Source organism: Mercurialis annua, linkage group LG2, assembly GCF_937616625.2.
Source record: "Mercurialis annua linkage group LG2, ddMerAnnu1.2, whole genome shotgun sequence".
Lineage (NCBI taxonomy): Eukaryota > Viridiplantae > Streptophyta > Magnoliopsida > Malpighiales > Euphorbiaceae > Mercurialis > Mercurialis annua.
In genome coordinates, this window is record NC_065571.1 from 38,194,702 (window position 1) to 38,215,590 (window position 20,889).

General features: G+C 31.4%; 2 protein-coding genes across 6 annotated transcripts; one reads left to right on the plus strand and one right to left on the minus strand.

Moving 5' to 3' along the window:
• The first annotated feature begins 1,497 nt into the window (after positions 1-1,497).
• LOC126670251 (probable serine/threonine-protein kinase PBL16) lies at positions 1,498-5,394 on the plus strand. 2 transcript variants are annotated; one of them, XM_050363938.2, is made up of 6 exons: positions 1,498-1,822; positions 2,600-2,895; positions 3,222-3,357; positions 3,697-3,833; positions 4,425-4,608; positions 4,841-5,394. In XM_050363938.2, the coding sequence occupies exons 1-6, from the start codon at positions 1,759-1,761 to the stop codon at positions 5,230-5,232; spliced, it is 1,209 nt and encodes a 402-aa protein (XP_050219895.1). In that variant the 5' UTR covers positions 1,498-1,758; the 3' UTR covers positions 5,233-5,394. The 2 variants fall into 2 exon arrangements, with proteins under 2 accessions (XP_050219895.1, XP_050219896.1); XM_050363939.2 differs by having other exon boundaries at positions 1,502-1,822; positions 4,485-4,608.
• Positions 5,395-11,925: 6,531 nt separating this feature from the next.
• LOC126667484 (chaperonin 60 subunit beta 2, chloroplastic) lies at positions 11,926-16,189 on the minus strand. Of its 4 annotated transcripts, none has more exons than XM_050360463.2 (15): positions 16,083-16,189; positions 15,492-15,748; positions 15,277-15,402; positions 14,853-14,990; positions 14,669-14,764; positions 14,304-14,546; positions 13,977-14,211; positions 13,645-13,814; positions 13,431-13,508; positions 13,275-13,346; positions 13,073-13,177; positions 12,898-12,990; positions 12,717-12,809; positions 12,284-12,407; positions 11,926-12,185 (listed from the first exon to the last, which is right to left on the minus strand). In XM_050360463.2, exons 2-15 carry the CDS (start codon positions 15,720-15,722, stop codon positions 12,172-12,174), a joined length of 1,818 nt encoding a protein of 605 aa, XP_050216420.1. In that variant the 5' UTR covers positions 15,723-15,748; positions 16,083-16,189; the 3' UTR covers positions 11,926-12,171. The 4 variants fall into 4 exon arrangements, with proteins under 4 accessions (XP_050216420.1, XP_050216423.1, XP_050216421.1 ...); XM_050360466.2 differs by having other exon boundaries at positions 15,492-15,733; positions 16,083-16,179; XM_050360464.2 differs by having other exon boundaries at positions 16,008-16,154.
• Positions 16,190-20,889: the final 4,700 nt, after the last annotated feature.

The window sequence follows — 20,889 nt, forward strand, 5'->3', positions numbered from 1 at the left end:
AGTTAAAACTCATGAAATACGCCGACATGGTTCTGGTTTGGCTTGGAACTTGGCCCGAATCTTTCTGGCTCTGACTATTTTTGCATTTTTACTCTGTTTTATTCATAAATACTTCAAAAATATTAAATATTTACATATTTCATATAAAATAACAAACAAGTAAAATTAAATAAATAAGCATATATTTTACATAATAAAGTACTACAAACTAGAAAATAAATGCCCTAAAAATGACGTAAAATATACATTTATCAGTCATCTAGTGTTTTTACTAAATGGTTAACGAATTATAAAAAAATTACAAAATAGTTACTTAACTATAGCTTTTTTTAAAAACGGTTAACAAACTATAAAAAGTTACAAAATAATTACTGGAGTATTATTTTTTTTATAAATGGGTTACCATCTTGATGATGTGGACAAGAAAATTATTAGTAAGATAACATTTTTGTAAAAAAAAAAACAATTCGGTAATCAGTTTGTAATTTTTATAGTTGGTAACCTTTTTGTAATAATTTATAGTTCGATAATCATTTTATAACTTTTTATAATTCAAGTAACCATTTTATAAAAACACTATAGTTTGGTAACCGTTTTATAAAAACACAAGGGTTCGATAACCATTTTGTAACTTTTTATAATTCAATAATCGTTTTGTAAAAACACTATAGTTCAGTGACCTAAAAAATACTTAACCCTGACTAATTGCGCCCCATTCTCTATCTCTAGAGAGACGCCACCTTTGCCTCCGGCTTTTGCAAAGTTCTCATATTCCATTCTTACATCATCAAAATTGCTGAATGTGTAAGATGAGAAGAATTCCTTCTGAAATGTAGCAAGAATGGTAGTGCAATGTCAATCACCCAACTCGTCTTTTGATTAGAGGTTTTGGACCCCTAACTTCACTACAGCCCCTAAATTCTGCAGCGAATTGTGCTCTTCGTCTACTCTCTTCATTTTGGATGTCACTTTTAACAACTACCACATTTACTATTCCGTTTGTTGCATAACATGTTAGTGATATCTTCAGAGTCCCCTAGGACAGGTAGAGAGGCGAGTACAAGGAGAGTGAGCACCTCAATGTCAAACTTTATGCTCATACTTGACAACTGATTCATGGTCACTTGAATATAGTTCAAGTGATCTGCTATAGAATTCGGTTCTCGTTCATTTGTATCCTTAACAAACCAAGTTCGAACATGATTTTATATTCATTTATTTAAACGAACTGAATTAGTTCGTACATAAACTCGTTAAAAGTTCATGAATTGGCTCGTATATAAGTTCGGTAAAGAGTTCGTGAATCGGCTAAAAATTCAACAGAGGTACCGAACGTGAACACTTCAAAATTCGACTATGTCGAGTTCATTTTAAGCCTAGGAAGAGTGATAGTAGTAGTAATAGTAGGGAAGATGGGTGCAGACAAAGTTTTCTTGTAAAAGTGGGAATACTTTTGATACATTCAAACACAATATAGTGTTGTGGTGTGGTGGGGATGAAAAGTGCGCACTAAAAGGAAAGCGCATTAACATCAACACTCACTCCCATTATATTCTTAGGAATTCCTAAAAATCAAAAAATACAAAGAAACAAGACATATTTTGGTTAATGTGGACCCATTTCTTCCATAGCCAACACCTATTCTTCATCATTCTCTCACTTCACTTTGATTTAATCTCTTTTTCTGCTATTCTATGATCTTCAGGTGATGGGTTGTAGTTGCTGTTGGTGAAGAAAGAATAAATTTATATTTTTGTAATGGGAAATTGTTGGTGTAGATGGGAACCTTCAATATACAGAGTCTCTTCAAATGCAAAATCAGGTTTTTTTCTTCTCCCTCTGCTTCACTGTTGTGTATTACAAATGTTGATATGATCATGCTCTGTTTTCCTATGCTTCAGCTCTGTAAGTTATACTTTTTTGCTCTTTGGCTGCTCAGATTTCATAGGGAACTCCTCGTCTGCATGAATTATTACTAGATGATTGAATATTCATATACTTATAAAGCTTAATAGTTTTTTTGTTGAATCTGGCATCTTAGATCCTTGTTGCTGCACTTTTTTTTTACTGTACTAGACTTGTATTTTAAGTTTAGTTGATTTCCCATTAACTGATATAAAGTGGGTGGGTTCGCACTTATCTTCACACCAACTTTTACTTGTATTGCTTTTTCTAGTCATTTTCTATCTTTACTTCTCGGACATTTTTTAATTATGTCCTTTTTTTTTTAACTTTGGAACATCTATATCTTCCAAACTCATTTCTGTTTTCTTTTATTGGCCATGAATCTTCTTAAACCTCAACATTTGGAAGCATTTTATTTGGAAAAGATACATATCATGAACTCATTCAGTGCCATTCTTTAATAAATATTCCTGTGTTTCCTTTTATCTTGCATGGAACACCCTTCCACTTCTAAGTATAGGCGTAATAATATGACAAATTATTACGTAGACTTAATCTACCACGTCATCCGTCTATTTGGACGTTTTACATTTCAGTATTTCCGTTATCCTACTACATTACTTTCCATTCATAACTTTATTTTGCTTACTAGAATTCTAAATTTCACCATACTAACTATATGTGTTTCTCCCAGAATCTCCAAAAGATGAGAAACCAAGAAATGATAATAGAAAGCTGCCATCAAATCCTGAGGAAGTAGAAGACCTGCGTCGCGATTCAGCAGCAAATCCATTGATTGCATTTACCTATGATGAACTAAAGATTATCACTGCAAACTTTCGGCCAGACAGCGTGCTGGGCGGAGGTGGATTCGGAAGTGTTTATAAGGGCATCATTACGGAGGATTTAAGAGAGGGGTTTGAGCCACTTCCGGTTGCTGTCAAGGTTCATGATGGTGACAATAGCTACCAAGGCCACAGGGAATGGCTGGTAATAACATCTTCTTTTAAACTACAATATAAATCATTCATTCTCGTTGGAACGCTACATAATATAGTTTCTGTTGATCTAAAGAATAATTAGAAAATTAATTATTTTACAATTTGTTGATTCAAAAGCATTTAAAATTGGAAAAACAAAAGAGAAAACATTCTCTATGAGCTTTTAATCAGTTCAAGAGAATTCCATTGCTCCATGACCTCCAAGCCCGCATCTGCTATCCAAATCAAATTCAACAGACATTGCTATGTCATTTTCTTTATTTCCATTTATATTCTTGATAGATAGGATTGGATTGATTCGTTTTTCTTTTGTAGGCAGAAGTCATATTTCTGGGGCAGCTGTCTCATCCAAATTTGGTGAAACTGATTGGATATTGCTGTGAAAATGAACATCGCGTTTTGATATATGAATATATGGCTCGGGGTAGCGTTGAAAACAATCTGTTTTCAAGTAAGCCTTCTTATCTTTACATTAATGTATTGGAATCATGAAAAGCTTTTTTGTTTCCTTGTTGATGTGCCCAAATAAACTTCACTTTCTTACAACTTATGTTTAATAACTTACTATTTCGCATGGAGATAAAAATGAAAATACTGAAACGGAAAAGCCATAACAAATAATGGCATAACAATTTATTTTACAATTTATTTTCGTGCGACGTAGATAATATAGTAAAGATATGTAACGAGCAGCATATGACCTTAGTTAGTACATAAGTATATAATATAATGCACCAAACATTTATCTTTATCATGATGTATATATGATTGTAATGTTTTGTTGCTGCAGGAATATTGCTTCCTCTTCCATGGAATGTTAGAATGAAGATTGCATTTGGTGCAGCAAAAGGACTTGCCTTCCTCCATGAAGCTGAAAAACCTGTTATCTACCGTGATTTTAAGACGTCTAACATTCTGCTTGATGCGGTTAGTTCATTCAAACTGCATCCTACTGTCCTATATTGCATGGAAATAAAAACGTTGTAAAGGAAAATACGACGAAATTGTGTATTGTTTATAAGAATATATTATAAATATAAAGTTTCAGAATTTTAGAAGCATTTTCTGAAACCAAAATGAAGGCACTTGTTTTTCCATGATAAATGAAAGTTCTCGCAATATACTGTTATTGCAGAAGCTAAATCAACATGCATACAGTGCATTAATATCCCATTTTGTCTTACTTATAATTAGGGTGTGTGTTTGGTTTGAACTAAACTGATCAAACCGAATCTAATTTCATAGGATTAAAAAAATTTCAAACCAAACTTAATAGGTTTTTTGGTTGGATTTGTACTAATACTTAATTTACTGAAATTTTTTATGTCCAAAACCTTATCGAAACGAGCTAAGAAACCGAATTGTTTTATTGTTGTTAAGACAAATCAAACTGAAATTGTCTGTTCAGTTCAGTTATTCGGGTTGGTTTGGTTTTTTCATACTCCTACTTGTAATCAAAGAAGGCTGGTAACAAATGAAGTGCATCAATTTCTGATGTTTTTAACAGAATTTATGCAGAGCAGAACTGTTAGATGTTTCTGGAAGATTGCTTACATTTACGAGTTTATGCACAAACAGGAGTATAATGCAAAGCTCTCCGACTTTGGTCTCGCGAAAGATGGACCAATGGGAGACAAAACTCATGTTTCCACACGTATAATGGGAACATACGGCTACGCAGCACCCGAATATATAATGACAGGTACTCCACCTTATTATGATAAATCATCTTTTCCAAAAACATTATTATTCTGTCAAATTCGAGCTCGAATCGACTGTAAAATTTAAAGGTTGAAACTCAATTAATATCGAGTGTTTGTCGACTCAATCTCGAGTAGCTCGCGAGTTGACTCGACTGGATTACGTCCCTAATTGTGGCGATCATTTTCTGAAAAATAAAACAGCAGGAAACTGATGTTATGCCTTTGATGTAGGCCATCTGACGCCTAGGAGCGACGTATACAGCTTCGGTGTGGTTCTTCTTGAGCTTGTGACAGGGCGAAAATCGTTGGAGAAATCGCTACCTGCTCGAGAGCAGAACCTTACAGATTGGGCAGTCCCATTGCTGAAAGAAAAAAAGAAAATACTAAACATAGTAGATCCAAGACTAGAGGGAGATTATCCTATTAAAGGAGTTCACAAGGCAGCAATGCTAGCATATCATTGCTTGAACCGAAATCCAAAAGCGAGGCCTCTAATGAGAGACATAGTCGACTCATTGGAGCCTCTGCAGGTCTCCGAAGACGCGTCGATCGGGAAGTCTGTGATTACTGTAATTAGTGTAACAGATGGTGAGTTCAAAAGAAAAGAAGATATAGTACTGTAGGCTGTAGCTCACATATTTCTGTTTCTGTTTTCTTAAGCTTGTTTTTGAATTAGTTTTTCATGTGTGTATCTAATGCCTTTACCCTTTTCTTTTCTTTTTTCTTTTTAAATATATCCATGAGGAGGCATAACTCAATTTCACTAATCATATATCACTTGTCAATACTTTTCTTCTGCATAAACTTTGTTCATAAATATGTTCCAACATTCAATACTTTTCTTCTGCATAAAGTTTGTTCATAAATATGTTCCAACATCTAGGGGCGGAACCATGACTTAAAATTTTCGACGAAATGGCATGTGCTATGCTTTTAAAAAAAAATTAGACCAAATGATAATATGGTTTAGTTACTTTTAAAAAAAAAATTATGGCGATGTATTAATTAACTAAATTTTAAAAAATAAAATTATTTAGCTTTTTTAAAATTAAAAGGCCTAGTAATGAAGAAACGCCAAACCTTTTAAAAAAGTTTCACAAAGGTCTAAACTTTTGAAAAGTCTCTGTTTCGTCCTCAAACGCAGGTTTTCGTTTCAAAAATTTGCAACCCTTTTAAAAGTATCTGTATCGTCCTGAAATTTAGGCTTTTGTTTTAAAAATGTCATGAAACGATTTAAAATTTGAGGGTGAAAACATTTTGAGAGAAAAAACTTAAGAGCTTATTTAACCTAGTGTTTGTTATGGTGGCATATTAGTAGCACGCCATATAGGCGCCACATAAGCAAAAGTGTGTCTTTTGAGAGTTGGACATTTTTGAAACGAAAACCTGCATTTCGAAACGATACAGATACTTTTAAAAGATTTGGAATTTTGTGAATTTTTTTTCAAAAGTTAACCTTTTTTCGTTATTTGGCCAAATTAATAACAATAATTAATTATGTTTATTGTTTCATTTGTTTATATAGTACTTCAAATTGTAAAAATTATATAATTGAAAGAGTTAATAATATGTATGTATTCCATTAATCAAAAGGTGTATATCATATTTTAAAATTTTGATAGTTCTTAAATAAATTTTTTATAAAAATGAGGCTTAATTCCTTAAAAAAATTCCACCTTGCACTTTTTCTTCGTTTATACACTGGCCTTGTAAAAACACCATTTATACCAAATTTTGGATTTTTATGTTTCATCCCTTACCAAAAGCATTAAAATGTACTCTTTTTATTTGGAAAAGAGTTTAAAACATACTTTCTTCTATTTTAAAATATATAAATAAATCCTTAAACTTAAAAAATAATCAAATACATCCAAATAATTAATTAATTTTTTTAATTTTATAACATAATAAAAAAATTAAAAAAATATTATTATTTTTAATTTTTTTGTCGGAAATATTTTTTTAAAAGATTAAAAAAATTATTATTATTTTTAATTTTTTTTGAAAAAGATAGTATTTTTGTACAATTAATAACATTAATATCTAATTAGTATATAAAATAAAAATGAAGGATTGTTTTAAACTCTTTTTAAATGAATAAAGTACAATTTAATGCTTTTGGTAGAAATGAAACATAAAACCTCAAAATTGGGTACAAATGGTGTTTTTACAAGGTCAGGATATAAACGAAAAAAAATACAAGGTGGGATTTTTTTGAAAAATTTAGGAAAAATACTCCAATTTTTGAAATATTTGTAAAACGTACCTCAGGATCAAAAAGATACATAAAATACTCTCGCTTTTTCTGTGTTTTATATTTTTACTTCAAAATTGAAATTAATTATTCTTTTACTCTTTTAATTTAATACAAATACCATGTCCATTTATTCCTTTACTCTATCTTTCTCTTTTTCTAGTTCTTTTGTTTCTTTAAAAGGCACACGACCTTTGGTGGTACAGTGGAGGCGGTCTTCAGCAGCGAGGTGGAAATGATCTTCGACGGCGCAGTGGAGACGATCTTTAAGCGGCGAGGTGGAGGCGATCTTCGACGGCGATCTTTAACGGCGCAGCGGAGGTGATCTTCGACGGCGAGGTGGAGGCGATCTTCGACGGCGCAGCGGAGGCGATCTTTAACGGCGCCGTTTGTAGAACGGGAAAGCTGTGGGTGGATGATAGATTTGATTGCATTTGTGATAGCGTTTGACAATTTTTAACATAATTGGAGGCTTCCTTTTCTTTAAGCATTCTGTATTTCTATTAAAGTTGTGAATTGTTATCCAATTCTTCATTTGTAGTTTGTGTGCTTCATGCGTAATTTTTATACATGATCATGGTTATGAGATATAAATTTATATTATGTCCTCTTTGCAAATTTTGGACAAACAGAACAGGTTAAATTCAAGAAATGCTATAATTATAATTCTCATCTAAATATAGCTTATATGTTTTACTTAGTGCTGATTACTTATTATTTGTGGGGTGCATGGTAACTGATCTATGATTAAGTTTATGATAATTTTTTAATATCTAATTAATTTATGATAAGTTTATGATAAAGTTATGATAAATTAATGATAATATTATAATAAAATCATGATAAGATTATATGATAATTTTGTGATAAAATTATGATAATTTTGAATAAAGTTATGATAATATTATGAACTAAATGTGATATAATTCTGCATAAATTACGTAAAATAAGTTATACAAATATTATGATAATATTATGATAATATTACGATAAAGTCATGATAAAGTCATGATAAGGTTATGATAACGTATATAAATAAATTTCAGTAATAATATTATGATAAGGTTATTGATAATCTTATGCTAAGATTATGATAATATTATGAATAGGTTATGATAAGGTTGTGAAAATATTATGATAACGTCATGGAAAGCGTTATAATAATATTATGAAGAGGATATGATAAAATATGTAAAAAAAATTATAATAAGGTTAATGATAAAGTATATAAAATAATTTTACATTATACAGTTATGATAATATTATGATAATAATATGATAAGGCTAATGATAATATCATTGATAATGTTATGATAATATTATGATAAAGTATATAAATTATTTTTGTATTATACGGTTATGATAATATTATAATGCAATTATAATCATTTTATAATATGATTATGATAAAATTATGATAAATCATGTAAAATAATTTTGTATTGTACAGTTATGATAATATTACGATAAAGTTATGATAATAACATATAGGTCTATGATAATATCATGATAAAATTATGATAATGTGATGATAAAGTTATGATAATTGATAATATTATGATAATGTTAATATTAAGGCAAAATACGTAAAATAAATTTATAAAATAAAATTATGATAATTTTATGATAAGGCTACGATAATGTAATGATAATATTATGACAATTTAATGATAATATTATGATAATATAAATGTAATTCAAAACAAATTTATTTTGATCTTTTAGGCTGTAAATTTAAAGTCTATTAGGAAGACCATATATACGCAAGATTGAATTTTGAAAGTAAACAGATGGCAAATTTTTTATAATCCAATTGCTCTAAAACTTGAACATTTGAACAATAAACAAAACTTTAAAAGAAACCCATAAGTTCCAATAACTTGATAAGTACAAAAAAGAAGCACCTTTAGAACCATTGATTATAAACTTTACAGCTAAATCTGCTAATAAAAATCAAAAAGAAAAATGAACACTAAGAGAACTAGGACTAGTAAATATATAACATTAACGAGAAATTACATAAACAGATGACAATTTTTACTAATTTTTTAAACCAAAATAAACAGCAAAATCTATCATCAATCTAAATTATAGATGTAACTAAATATATTGCCGATGTAACCAAAGCTATCATCAATCCACTGTTTCTCGTTCCTCCACCGCTGCTAAAGATCGCCTCCACTGCTGTCTCCAATGATCGCCTCTGCTTGCGCCGCCGCAGATCAGCTATGCCTGCGCCGCTGAAGATTGGCTCTACTTTTGCCGCCAATAACTTTACCGTCAAAAATCAGACCGGATCTGAGACTGAAATTAATGGATGAGGAGAAACTATTTGTGAGGGGGTGCCATCGGAGCAGATTCCTTGCGATTCAAAACTGAATCCATGATCTTTCAGTGGTTATGGAAATTAAGGATTGAAAAAATTGACAAAATAAAATAAGAGAGAGAGAGAGTAGGCTAGGTTAGGCTAGACTGTCAGTTGAGAGTAAAATTTTAAATATTTTGATACGGAGAGTATAAAAATAAATAAAAAAAATTCTTGAGGTAAGTGTAATATCTTTTACGCATTGAGGTAGAATATCCTATTATTCTCTTTTTTTAGGTAAATACCTAATAATCTTGATTTTTTTAGAGAAAATTAGGAAAAATACTCTATTTTTAAAAATAATATGATTTCCTACCTCAAGAAAGAAAAGATAGAGAAAATACCTCACCCTTCTAATATAATTATTTTTTTACTCTAAGACATGTTTATATTATAATTATACCTACTTCTTATTGTTATTTTACTTTAATTATATTTTTTTACTCTAATCATATACCACCTGTTACTCTTTTTTTCTCTTTCTTTTTCCTTTCTCTTTCTTCTTCTTTCTCTTCTCTGCTTTCTTTTTTTCCGCCATTTTTCTTCTTCTTCTTCTTCTTCTTCTTCTTCTTCTTCTTTATTCTTCTTTTCTTTTTTATTTTTATTTTTTTTTCGTCATCGTTCCTTCATCGATCCGCCGTTGCTCCGCCATCGTTTCGTCGCCGTTCTTTCATATTTAATTTTAGCGATATTTTCTTAATTCGTGGTGATAAATACAATTTATTTTAACTTTCAGATCTAAATAAATTAATCTTGATTTTTTTTAACTTTAGATCTAAAAATCTGCATAAAAACGATGTTATGATGAAAAAAAACGATTTTCTGCACAAAAAACGATTTTCTGCAAAAAAACAGCTTCTGATTATCACTGCATTATCATAAAACTGAAGAGAAAAAATATTTTTTTATAAAAAAAGTTTGATTATCATATGAGTATCGCTGTATTGTAACACTATGATAACTAGATGATAATGAAGTATGATAATTGAATGATAACATACGTGAAAATATAATTACAAGAAATTCATGATATCAGTGATAAGCAGATGATAATTAAATAATAAAGTTATGATAATAGTATGATAATATGATAAATATAAAAATTATGATAACTAGATGACAATGAAGTATGATAGGATTATGATAATTGGATGATAACGTACGTGAATATATAATTACAAAAAAAATCATGATATCAGTGATAACTAGATGATAATTAAATAATAAAGTTATGATAATAGTATGATAATATGATACCTATATAGAAAAAAATTTACATAAAAATTATGATAACGAGATGATAATGTGAAGACAATAGTATGATAAGGTTCTTATTGATAATAAAATGATAATAGTATGATAATATGATATTTGCATGAAAAAAATTTACTTGAAAGATTATGATAATGACATGATAATAATCTGCTACATACGATACTGATTATGGCATGATAATAAGATGACAATGCAATATAACACATTCATAATTATATGATAAGGTGAAACTGTGATGATCATATGATAATGTAATACTTTGATAATCATATGATAATATGATATTGTGTTTTGTCTAATATTATCCAGCAGTATCATCATATAATAATTTGCAATTTGTGATACTGATAATGGCATAATAATAAGATGTCAATGCAATATGATACATTGATAATTACATGCTAAGGTGAAGCTGTGATAATCATATGATAAGGTGATATAGTGATAGTCATATGATAATGTGATACTGTGATTTGTCTAATATTATCCAGCAGTGTCATCACATTATCATATAATAATCTGATACATACGAAACTGATAATGACATGATAATAAGACGCCAATGCAATATGATACACTGATAATTACATGCTAAGGTGAAGCTGTGATAATCATATGATAAGATGATACAGTGATAATCATGTGATAAGGTGATAATTATTTTGTTCTTTTAAATTTAATATTAATAAAATTAAATATTAAATTATTAGCATATGTTTTAAAAAAAAATTGAAAAAATTGATAATATTTAAATAAATGAAAAAAAAAAGATGCAACTTTATTGGTACAATTTGCACATTTATTAATTTAAAAAATGAAAAAAAAGAATAAAAAAAATAAAAAATGAAAGAAATATCATAATATTAGTTAGAGTAGGTACAGATGCGCGTGGAGAGAGAGAGAGAGGACATTTTATACTCAGAGTATAATACCAATTTCTTTAACACATGGGAGTACAAACACAAAACAATTAAAACTGTGATGTATTTTCATTGACTTTTCCGCTTTAAGGTATAAAGCCTTATTATTTTTCTTTTTGAGATAAATTTCTAAATCTCTCTTTTTTTTAAGGAATTAAGCCTAAAAATGAAAAAATTATATCTAAACATTTTACCAAAAAACTCATCCTCTCCAAACAAAGTAGCGCATGCGTATTAAAGTTTTTATCTAAACATTTTACCAAAAAACTCATCCTCTCCAAACAAAGTAGCGCATGCGTATTAAAGTTTTTATGTGCATCTTTCAGAAATCCTATGTTCTAAACACCGGTTTAGAGAGTACTCACCCGGCTTTCAGTATGGATGAGCATGATTCAATTAAAAAGTATTGACCGAACTAAGCCAAATTAGTCTAATCAAATAATGCACACCCTAATCAAACGATTGGATGAACAGATGAGAGGACTGCTATTCGACATTAGGATTCCGAACCTGTGAAACACACAGCAGCATATGATGAACAAAGATTGATTACATAGGACTCCCCAAGTGTTCAAAATCATTGCAATTGTACAAATTACAATTCACTTCACGCCGCAATCCAGGCAGTAGTAACCTAGCTCATCAGAATATGCAATTACTAAAATTTACAAAAATAGCTCATCCCTATTCAACTAATTCTTGCACTTCTGCAACTCCCGTATTTATTTGCTGCTGCTGATTAGTGATCTTAGTATCCATATCCTGTCGTATCAGAGTTAAAAAGGAAGAAAATATTAGAGCAGCAATAAAGATCAAGAAGATGCATAACTATAGATAAGAACTCAAAAGTAAAAACAAACCTGAGTTATCCATTGGATTGGCTAGAGGCGCTGGTTCTGGCTCCTTGATCTCAACAACTACACAGTCGGACATCAAGAACGTCTTGGCTACTGATGATGCATGCTCCAGACAACATCTAACCACCTGAAGAAATATATACCAGATTGTTGGAAGTCAGCTTCGTAAAAGGAATGAACAAATATGGAAGCACAAAACTGCTCTCCAAAATTACACTGAAACCACAGATAAAGCACAGAGCGTTCTTCAAGACTATTCTGATTCATTAGTTGTTACATGCAATACCAGACGAAAGAAATGAAGCTGGATCAATGATACCAGCTAGGGGTATGCAAAACCAGTTGGGTTTGGTTTGAAAAAATTTACTCCCATTCAGTTTTTAAAATAAAAAGCAGCATTAATACCACCAGTCGAGTCCATAAACTAGCTATTTACCTTAGTTGGATCAATAATACCAGCAGCCATTAGATCTTCATATTTCCCAGTGGCAGCATTGTAGCCAAATCTTGGATTGTCGCTGGAGAGCACCTGTTAAAGAAATAAATTGAACCCAGTTATGACTCATGATAAGAAAGCAGAAAACACATAACTCTTCAATAATGGTAAATCTGCATACCTTCTCACTAACCACACTTCCATTAACTCCTGCATTCTTGGCAATTAGCTTCAGTGGATAGCTAAGAGCTCTCTTCACAATGTCTGCTCCAACCTGCAATGTGCCAAAAATAAGTCAGCCAACCAGCAAAAGACAATTGAAAAATAAAATAGCCCTGGCATTCATTAGCTGTTACCTTTTCCTCATCATTATCAAAGCTATCTTTAATGGCATCCACCTTTGATGCAAGTCTCAACAAGGTGCACCCACCGCCAACCACAATACCTTCCTCTACAGCTGCCTGACAATCATTTTGAGATAATAATGCGGGTCAGGTCCGATAAAGTTTTCACCAACATAGAAACCACGGTCCATAATGGTATTTATATAAAAGTCACCTTTGTTGCATTAAGAGCATCTTCAACTCTCAACTTCTTTTCTTTAAGCTCCGTCTCTGTTTGTGCTCCAACCTATAATTTGAGCAAAGAACATCAGTTAAACAATAAATGGTAAGATAGTTTCTTATAACCTCTTGACTGGCACTTGGAATTTACCTGTATCACAGCAACACCACCTGATAGTTTTGCAATTCTCTCATTGAGTTTTTCCTTCTCATAGTCTTGTTCAGCAGCCTGCACAATGAATTCACTCATTTGATCATAATCCATTTTGAAATGGAAAAAAGAAACATGAAAATATAATAAGAAAGCCTGAAATTTTGCCCAGAAAGAGCTACAGTAGGGTCAGTCGAGGCTAGGTGTTCTATACCTCGATGAGATTTCTAATTTGTGCAACTCTCTTGTTTACTGCTTCTTGGGTGCTTCCATCGCCAACAATTGTAGTAGTATCCTTGGTAAGTACTACTTTAGAAGCATGGCCTAGGACCTCTTTCCCAGCTTTGTCTAATGCAAGCCCTACCTCATCTCGGATAACAGTTCCTGTAAGCCAGTCCAAATCTCCCAACTTAAATAACTAGAATTGAAAACACTACAATATATTGGACACTGAAATCTCATGACATCAAAAAGTATTAAGTAGGAGCAAGACTGACAAACAAAATAAAGAATGAAAAGTACAAGCAATACGGCATTTGCACAGACCTCCAGTTAAAATTGCAATGTCATCAAGATACTGGCTCTTGCGCTCTCCAAAACCAGGAGCTTTCAGAGCAGCAATCTTCAATGAGCCCCTAAGCTTATTAACAACTAGAGTTGCCAGAGCCTCCTGCTCGATGTCTTCAGCAATGATAAGAATTGGGTATCCACCTCTGATTGCATCTTCCAAAACATTAATGAGATCCCTTGCATTTGTTATTTTTTTATCAACGAGAAGCAACTGCAGAAACCACTTGCTCTATTAGTATATATAAATTGACAAATATGGCAATTTTCTGCAATAAACAATATTAGCTATCATTGATCGCATACCTTGCAGCCCTCAAATTCAACTGCCATTTTTTCACTGTCCGTTACAAAATAAGGTGAGATATAACCTCGATCAAATTGCATTCCCTCAACCACATAGAGGTGGTTATCAGCACTTTTTCCCTCTTCAAGAGTTACCACTCCCTTACGACCCACTTTACTCATGGCTTCAGCTATCATCTTCCCTACTTCATGGTTGTTGCCTGCACTAACAGCTGCTACATCTGCAAGCTCACTGTCTTCAACCTGTAACACGAAACTACTGTAACTTAGAACCTCCCAGACAGGATTTTGCAGAGATATCCAACGAGATTCAAACAACAACATATAATGAAAAATGAAGACCAGAATATATATTCCTGTGTTACCTCTTTTGACATTAACTTAAGCTCGGCAACTAGAGCCTTTGAGGTCTTCTCAATACCTCTAGTGATCAATACAGGGTTTGCTCCAGCAGCAACAACCTAAAACAAGAATTCAGACAGCATATCCAATAAGACACATACCACTGCATCTAAAAAGTGTAAATAAGAAAAGAGACTTAATACAAACCTTGACACCTTCAGCAATAAGGCCTTGAGCAAGAACAACTGATGTAGTGGTCCCATCACCAGCCAAGTCATTCGTCTTGGCGGCTGCCTGTCTCACCAACTTGGCACCAATGTTCTCAACTGGATCCTCCAATTCAACCTAAAAATTTCACAAATAGTCTCAAAATATAATCTGCATCTATTAAAAACTCTAAAATGATCTTGATAGAGCATGTGCGAGAACTTAACGCAGTAATCCCACAGGTACCAAGACAGGAAGCAAACCATTTATGAGAGAATTTCTCCATTTGGATACTTTCTAGATTATAGCTACAAATTTAGAAAAACTATTTGTGCATAGAGAAATGTTGAACAAATACTGTGACTGAATAATTCTGGTGAAAAATATGCAGACTATGCAGCCCTAATTCAAACCCCAAGCATACCTCTTTAGCAACAGTGACACCATCATTCACAATTTTTGGGGAGCCATACTTGCTCTCAAGAACAACATTCCGTCCTTTAGGTCCAAGGGTAACCCCAACTAGATCAGCCAGTTTGTTGACACCAGTCTGCGGGAAACAAAACTTGGAAATAAGCACAAGAACTATACAGAACCAGCCTGAAAGCCGGAGCCAACAGTCAAATTCCAATAACTTACTTGCAATTTTTTGATTGCTGACCCATCCTTGTTGAAATGCAACTCCTTGGCCATGGCAGAAACTTTGAGAGTACGCGATTTCCGTAAAACTACATTGTGCCTTCTATCTAATGAGGTTGCAGAGATGGAGGCAAAAGATGACAACCTGTTTGAAGTAGATGCAAGCTTCTTATCCACACTAGGAGCAACCAGGGATCCAACTGAGGACATAGCAGTAAAGCTTGACGCCATTTATTCGACCTCTGAGATATGAAAACCTGTCAAAATCCAATAAAAAGACTAAATTTTTCATTTATAAAACTTTTGAATTCAATTTGGGTTCAGATAACAGTAGTGAATTGACTATAAAGAAGCTAAAAAATACAGATTGGTCAACAGTAATAATACCCAATGAAGTGAGTCTCAACTCAAACAGAGAAATGCTGAAGCAGTACAGATAACAAAATTCACAAAGTAAAAAACCAAATTAACCCATTTCTACAAACACAAAAAGTGAGCAGAAGAAGTTCAAAGTACCAAATTTGAAGCTTAATTATAACTGGACCAAGCAAAGAAAGTAAAGAGCTAGTAGAAGATGAGCAAAGAACTGACCCAGATAGGGTTTGTGGTGGCTGTCGAGAAATTAGGGTTTTGGGCAAAGAGGTTTATCCTTTCACTGCTGCTATGTTATGTTATCTTCGGGTGCTCTTTATTCTTATTTTTATCATATTCTGCTACTTGTTCCATTTTTTGCTCTTGAAACTTCTACTCAATCTACACCGTTAGATCACGACTCATTGCCCTTTTGCTTGTCTCATATCGGAACACTCTAGAATCTTTAACGAGTAAAGGATCAATTTAGAGGAAATTAGGCCCAGCACCACTAAAGACCTAAATATTCTCACTAATACAGTGCGGCATTCTCTCTTATAAAAATACGATTAACTTTGCTTCGCTTACAACTCTATGTTTTCATTTTATGTTTTTTACGATAAAAAATTTGAGATATGTTTTCTTATGAGGCTCCTACTGTTAATAGCACTATGATCTAAATCCAATTATCTCCATCTTACTGGCGTTTGTTTTTGGGCGCCGATCGTCGCACCCAATTCAATTCCTTAGCTTGGGATGCCGGCACCGGCGACGGCTAAGCAGACATTAATTGAATCTTATAAATATGAATAATTCAGACGAGGAAGACGAAGACTGGGTATGGAAAGCGAGCATGGTTTCACTCCGAATTTGGGTTAGTTCTTGTGATTTACTTGAGTTTTTATTAATTTAATCAATATCCATTTTATTCTATGTTATTTTATCACTTGATTGAATCGTATAGAATATGAATGATTCGGTGTTTTATTGTACAAATTGTTGGATGGCTTTGAGGATAAGTCAGAATTGTGCCTTAAACATCACTATCATACTGATATGTCCTTCTCTAATACTAATTAGTTTAAAAGTCTTTACTATTAATTGAAAATGAAATGAATGCTTAAACAATTGCTTAACTCAAATGTTATTGTTAAATGATGGTATCTTGTAAATGTAAATTGAATAATTTGATACATGTCACACTAATTTGCTGCCATTGTAGATTCGCTTATTATGTCAAATTGTAGATTTGATTTATATTATCATTTATAACTTATAAATGAGTATAAGAATATTTGCTTAATCTGCATTGGTTTTATATGCAAAAATCAGTCCATTTGGCTATGAATGCTTAAAATAACAGTTGATACTGAATGTTTAGGGTTAAAATAACAGTTGATACTGAATGTTCTAAAATCTGGATTGTTTTCTTTTAAAGTTCTTGATTATAGGAATTTGACTTTGAGATGGAATGATAGTGTAGTTATTAGAATGAAGGTCTTCATTCTTCTTTTGTTGTTGATTCAAATTTGAGTTTACCTTTTTTAAACTTGTAGTTCATTGAGATTTTATTTATTTCTGGTGTTACTTTATCTAGTGCTTATATTACTGCTTATAGTAATGATTTACTAAATAGTTTCTAACAGTTCACTACAGGGTTACTAATTTTATATATTTTTTAAAATTTCAGCAAATTTTGAAGATAGCTTCTGATTATAAAGTTCCTAATGCCAAGCCAATATTTGTCAAGGCAAAATAAAAAGTGAAACTTGTGAAGGGATTGAATTCACTTCTCTGTTATTATTAATGGTTTGCTATACGTTTTCTAATGGTGTTTTTTCTATTTACCAGATTTAATGGTTTGCTATAGGTTTTCTAATGGTGTTTTTATGTTTACCAGATTCTATATTTTTTTCCTCATGTATGTCATTTTAATTGTACTTTATGCTCATTTTTTTTTCCAAAATCTTACTCACATGTGCAACTTGATTTTTTGAATCATTTCAATTGCAGTCATGGAAAAGTATCTCTTTATTTTAATTATATATATTATTTTTTACTAAATAGTTTCTAACAGTTAACTAAATGGTTACTAATTTTATATATTTTTGCTGATCAACAGCGGGAGCGTATTGCATTTCTTTTGTATCAATAGGGGAACATGAAGATGGCTCAAAATATTGAGAGTGACGAAGATGTTGAAGTTAAGAAGACGAATGTGGAAGCAAGAAAGGCAAAAATGAAGAAAAAGATTTAAATCTTGTGATAGTCTAGTATATGGATTTTCAGTTTTCGTTGTTTGTTTGAATTATTTTGTTGTATAGGATTGTTTTCTAAACCTATGAATATTGAATGTTATTTTTGTTTAGTTTTATAAATTTATTATCTATTTAGTACATTGTTAGTTGACTAATAGTAAACTACATTTTAGTAATATGTTTTATTTTATTACAATTATAGGTAAATATTTGATTAATCTATTAGTAAACTTTCGATATATAATTTGATAAATTTTTATATTATATATTGGTAATATATTAGTTAACTGATAGTAGACCGTAAGTTAACTACTCGTTTAGTAAACCAAAAGATAAATTAATTTTGTATATATTTATAAAACTGATAGTAAATTAATAGTAAATTTTAACAAATTGATAGTAAAAATTATATCTTTTTACCAACTATCGATAAACAAGAATATTTCTAAATCACTTCGAGTTAACGGCCCTAAATCAATCAAAAAGTTTATTGATTGATTCATTCCACTTCATTTAAATATTAATTTCATCTTTTAGGAAAAATATCCAGCAAAGTCGCAATCGTAAAAGACAAACAAATATAATAAATTGAGTAGACCTTAACTACCTATTAGTTAACTGATAGTAGACCGTTAGTAAATTGATAGTAGACCAATCGTTAACTACCTATTAGTTAACTGATAGTAGACCGTTAGTATATTGATAGCAAACCAATAGTTAACTACCTATTAGTTAACCGATAACAGACCGTAAGTTAATTACCCGTTTAGTAAATCAAAAGATAAACTAATTTTGTATATATTTATAATACTGACAGTAAATCAACAGTAATTTTATTTTTTAATAAATTGACAGTAAAAATTGTATCTTTTTACCAAAATATTATTTTCATCTTTTAAAAAAAATCATCTTTCAAGAAGTGATAAGATGAAGATTTCTCCATCAAGCAATGCCTCTAAGGCCATGAACAACAATCCAAACATTTTGATACATATCAGGAAAGCAATGGGAACCTCATTAACCATTAGAATACCCCAAATGTACTTACACTCATCCCAAATCCCTTCATGAAAATATCAAACACCATTTCATCATCAGAATTACTCATTTTCTAACTAATCTTGCAAGACACACATGTATAAAAAAAAATTAACACTTAGCCTCCTTCATGTCACCCGTTGAAACATACCCGACAAGATAGAATTCTAAGAAACAAAATCTAACACAGGACTTTCATCAAACACATTGCGAGCATGATTCAAGTTCCCACAAACACAAATATATTGATCAAAGTATTTTCCACATAGACCTCAAAATCAAAATCCATGTGCCGCACACGACAATAAATCAATTTCCCTTATGATTTAGAGAATCTCATCATTGTATCAAAAAAAATGCACTTTGGTCATTAATGATGTTGAAGATTTTATAAGAGTGACTGATGTAAATGAAATTTGCATGAGTATCAGACATGAGAAGCTTGCTAGCAGCAAAATTCTCATTGACGAAACTCGCGAAGATCATTTGAGAAAGGATTTGATTTGATTGAATTGTGTGAACTGTTTTCAAACTCAACCTCCTGAATCACGACCAAACAGTTGGTCTCTATGTTCAATTTGGAAGAAATCGTATATTTTAAAAGCTGAAAATATAGTTTTGCAACTGAAAACGGTCAAACCGTAAATTTTAATAAATTTTAGTCAACTGGTATGTTTGAGAATATTTATCTATTTTGTGGATATTTCTCTAAAAATCCCATCAATTTATCCCCTGGACTTGACATAAAGTATCAAATAAGCCCAACCTCGTAAAACCGGATCAAATCACCCCAGAATTTGGCAAAATCGGATCGGTTTCACCCTTTTAACCAAAAAAGATAGTCGGATTACATAATCTAAAAAATTAACTCTAATTAACTCCTACTAATCTTAATTATAATTATAATTAATCCTAATTAATTAAAACTCTAATTAATAAAAAAAACAATGACTTTTTATGCCTTTTTTCCTAATTAGCCTAATTAAATATAAATAAACCTAATTAAACCTTGATTAAACATTAACACCACAATTAAACCCAAATTAAACAGTAAACACCATCATTACAACATTGCTATTAAAATCAAACAAACAAACCACCCAAACTAAGAATTCAAAATTAAAATTTAAACTCAAAAATCAAACAAACAAATTATATAAAAAAATGAGCCATCGACGGAGTAGGAGAAGCAGCAATAACGGAAGGAATCGGAGACGGCGGCGACCCATGGGTCTGTTCTTCAAACAAACAAAGAACAGACCCATGTGGGTCTGTTTTGGGTTCGTTCTAAAGAGTGGCGGACAGCGGTTGTTGCGGGCGGCGAAGAAGATTGACGGAGAAGAAGAAGAAGAAGATTGATGGATAAGATGAATTTTGGTGTTTAGAATTTTAATAATTAAAGTGGTTAAAGTTAAATATAGTCCTTGTTTTTTAATTAAAAATTAATATTATTTTTAAACTTTTGAAATTTAAAAAAAAAATATTTTTGAAAATAATTAAATGTCAATTTTGTGAATAAAATAAATATTAAGCACTATTTTAAATTTTTAACCACCTAAAACTATCTAAAACCGGAGAGTGTGTTCACTCTCTAAGGTGAGAGTGGGGGAGGGGGTATTTGATACATTTTTGCATAGTTCTAGGGTGATTTGATCCATTTTTACGAGGTTGGACTTATTTGATACTTCGTGTCAAATTTATGGGGTTTTTTTGATCCTTTACTCAATAATTAACATACTTGCACTATTTCT